Source organism: Octopus bimaculoides, chromosome 8, assembly GCF_001194135.2.
Source record: "Octopus bimaculoides isolate UCB-OBI-ISO-001 chromosome 8, ASM119413v2, whole genome shotgun sequence".
NCBI lineage: Eukaryota > Metazoa > Mollusca > Cephalopoda > Octopoda > Octopodidae > Octopus > Octopus bimaculoides.
The window spans coordinates 41,380,284-41,384,067 of record NC_068988.1 but is presented as its reverse complement, the minus strand read 5'-3'; the positions used below and the strand labels follow the sequence as shown (position 1 = coordinate 41,384,067).

At 34.9% G+C, this 3,784-nt stretch overlaps 2 protein-coding genes across 2 annotated transcripts in view; both read left to right on the top strand.

Moving 5' to 3' along the window:
• The window catches only part of LOC106869220 (carbonyl reductase [NADPH] 1), a 47,646-nt gene that overhangs the window by 6,695 nt on the left and 37,167 nt on the right, over positions 1-3,784 (top strand). The gene's annotated exons all lie outside the window — the stretch shown is intronic.
• Positions 2,270-3,784, top strand: part of LOC106869223 (carbonyl reductase [NADPH] 3) — a 16,415-nt gene continuing 14,900 nt past the window's right edge. Inside the window, exon 1 of the mRNA XM_052970062.1 lies at positions 2,270-2,567. Coding sequence (XP_052826022.1) covers positions 2,344-2,567 — 224 coding nt within the window. The 5' untranslated portion in view covers positions 2,270-2,343. The remainder of the gene's footprint in view (positions 2,568-3,784) is intronic.

The following is a 3,784-nucleotide window of genomic DNA, read 5'->3' as shown; positions in this document are numbered from 1 at the left end:
AACGCATAGTAAATAAACAACGACAGTTAAAAACGTATACGTATATAACCAGACGCGAGACAGGCACTGACGGTTCCTAATTCTTCATCAGATTTCAACCAAAAGGTAATACTCAGTTTTGCACCAATAGCGATAAGACCAAGGACTTCCCATATTGGCAGTGCCTGTGAAAATTGTAGAGAATGTAGGGCCACGAATAAACAAAACAGACAAATGTAATTTAAGACGATGGACAAAGATGTAAACGGATAGGAAACGTTTACATCTTAGGAAACGGGCAAAATACAGCCTCAGGGCCGAAAAGACAGAAATGGTGGCTAACGCTTAGAAAGAATCCTGAATAATATAGAAGACAGCAAATAGCAAGAGAGAGGAATTGTTTTGCGACCGGATAGCTGGGCTGCTGATGTGAAAAAAGAAGAGAATGAAGGGAAGCTGGCCATGGGTCACATTTAAAACATCATGTGTATTGACATTCATGTATTGTAAAGGTATCCTTTGTAATGAAATCAAGGTTTGAGTGTTACACAGATTATATATATATATATATATATATATATATATATATATAGAGAGAGAGAGAGAGAGAGAGAGATACATATATATACACATATATATACGCTATGTATATACATATATACATACATATGTATATACACACACACACATATATATTTATCTATAATATAAATCTCATTCTGTGTGTGTGTGTAAAAAACTATAACGGCCGTATTTTTCAAGTGATTCTCTCCAAACTGGGAACATGCATTACTTATGTTCCAGAGGTGGTTTCAGACTCTTAAAACTTTTCACATAATGAGTAACAGGCCTCCCGGGGTAGAAAACACCCGTTTCTGGGTTACGTGGAGAACTGAAGTAACTCTTTGCGAAGTAACTTTCAGAAATTGATTGTATCCCTTACATCCATTGGTCATTAAAAAAAATAATAAATATTATTTTTTATATTAGACTCATGTCTTTGAAAGTTTTAAAAATATTTACTTCAGTGACCTCTGTATCTCTCTATCCATCTCTCTCTATCTCTCTATCTGGTTCCATCAATACTAGCTTTTTGGTTCAATGACAAATTTCACTTCAACCCATAAAAAAAAAATTTTTCCGTACAAATTTCTTATTTACTTTCTTCCCGTAGTATTAAGAAATATAATTTCCGCTACCCAGTTATTTTCATTGTTTACTATCTTCTGCACCCGTGTGTTTCTGTATATGTATATAACCGTTCCTAGAACGACATTAATAGGAAAGATTCACGTACTTCATTATTTACTTACTAGGTGGTTTCTATAAATACTGCTCAAGACATTTACTTATAGAATACTGGAAAGATAAACATGCTAACTATATGTTAATTATAAGCCAAGAATCAGAGAAAATAAAGATGTGTACGGATACACACATATACTTATCTATGTGCACACATGCACAAATATTTATACGTTTATATTGATATAGTATAACCATAGACCTAAGTAGCTGAAAAATCTCTATTTAAGAACGGTAACAAGTTATAAGGGATAAGAGATGAATAGGTAAAGATAGCAAAGTAAGAAAACAAAAGGATAAGAATTTATAGAAAATGATAAGAAATATATATAACCTACATTTAAAGAGACAGGGCATTAAAATTTGAGGTAGGGAAGAGATAAAGGTAACCCGAAAAGAGAGGGTAGTAGATATGGGCTTAATTAGAGCAGTTAGAGATAGCCAGTGGTATTTAAATCAATTCAATTCTAATCAATTCAATATGTTATAAGCTATATGTTATGGTATGTGTGTTCTATACGTATTTACTTTCCCATGAAAACTCCGGCCTAGTTAATCTGGCTTCATCATATTTTTGGTGATTAAACAATTTTTTTTCCGTTCTATGATGTCCTGCGCCACTAATCATATTATGTATATTTGTAATGGCTTTTATATAAGTAAGTCTCCTAATTATATACCCATTAGAAATTATAAAATCATATATCTAAGAGTACCGGTAACATTGCAACTTATGAAATCTCTTCGGCCTGAATACCTCTAACTGCCCTAATTAAGCCCATACCTAACTACCTCCTCTTTTCGGACTACCTTTATCTCTTCCCTACCTCAAATTTTAATACCCTGTCTCTTTAAATGTAGGTTATATATATTTCTTACTATTTTCTATAAATTCTTATCATTTTGTTTTTTGTTCATTACACCTTCAAATTATTTAATGCATCATTTTTTTTTTCAGATAACCCTTTAAAGACATGTTAACTCAAGAAATGAAAATACATGCAATCATAGTTGCTATACATGCAAACCACAGTGATTTAGAAATTAGCAACTTTCTAAATGTTGCAAGATCATTTGTACACAAAGTTCGATTGGAATTGGAGGCATGTGATGGCAACGTTTCATCTATATAAAAAAGGAAAAATATATTCACAACCCTCGGACACTAAAAGGACACCGAAATTTATGCTACATGTTCAAAACATTATCAATGAAAACCCCAGAAGATCAATGAGGTCCATTGCTAAAGAACTTCGGAGTCAGAGTGAACTATCAGAACTATGGTACATTGTTTAGAAATAATACATTTCTAAATCTCTCAGAGAGATTTATGCAGTAGTGATACGATTAAGTAGTTGTATTCTGTCAACTTAATGTGACAGTCCCCGGAAGGGAATAATACTACTGTTGGTTAGACCTAGGAAGCTGCACCGCTTCCTGTCGGCCTTGGCACATTTCCTGTGTCCTAATGTTTACAAGGGGGAAACTGATGACGAGCAAAGACTCAGAAACTTGTCTCTGGATGCAGGCTTAGCTGGGTGGAGGTGCTTGTCTCCCCCTTGTAAACATAAGGACACAAGAAATGTGTCAAGGCTGACAGGAAGCGGTGTAGCTTCCTAGGCCTAACCAACGGTAGTATTATTCCCTTCAGGGGACTGTCACATTAAGATGACAGCATATAACTATTTTATGGTACAGTGTGATATTCGATACAAGTTTATGTAATGAGGAAAGGCCAATTCTTGTCTGTAAAGTCACAGACAAACCGTTTCATCCGTTCAAAATGAAAAATGGTTTAGTTTTTCTCTGATGAAAAAACTTTGACCACGTTCAAAAGTCTAATAGACGAAATGACAACTGTAATGTGCAGATCCTTCTGAAGTATCCAGAATGATGCACACAAAAGTTCCAGCAACTGTGATAGTTTTAGGAGTGGCGAATAGCGAATTTTTCCACAGGGTCTTAGAATTAATGCTGCTGGATACATTGAGGTACTGGAAACTGTTATCAAGCCCTGGACTGATGAAGTATGCAGTGAAAGGACATACGTGTTTCAACAAGACTCAGCACCTTCTTACAAAGCCCTCGCCACCGAAGAATGGCTGTCAGACAATCTTTAATATGTGGCCTCCAAACTCGCCAGATTTGAACCCCATGGACTACTACATGTGGAGCACTGTTGAAATGGAGACTAATCGTCATCCTCATAATACCATAGTTTCACTGGAGGGCGCCATAGCCCAGGTGATGTCTAAAATGAATAAAGACCATATAATGTCAGCATGCCAGCGGTTTCGGTCCCGCATTGAAGCAGTCATTGAAACCGAAGGTGGTTTCATAGAATAATTTGCTTAAAAAATCATTATCAAGACTAATTGCACAAATATTTATTCAAATACATATGTATTTAAGCTGAAATATAGTTGTTTTATTGTATACCAAAACTGTTCTCAAATACTCCTCGCACCCTATATATATATATATATATATATATATATAT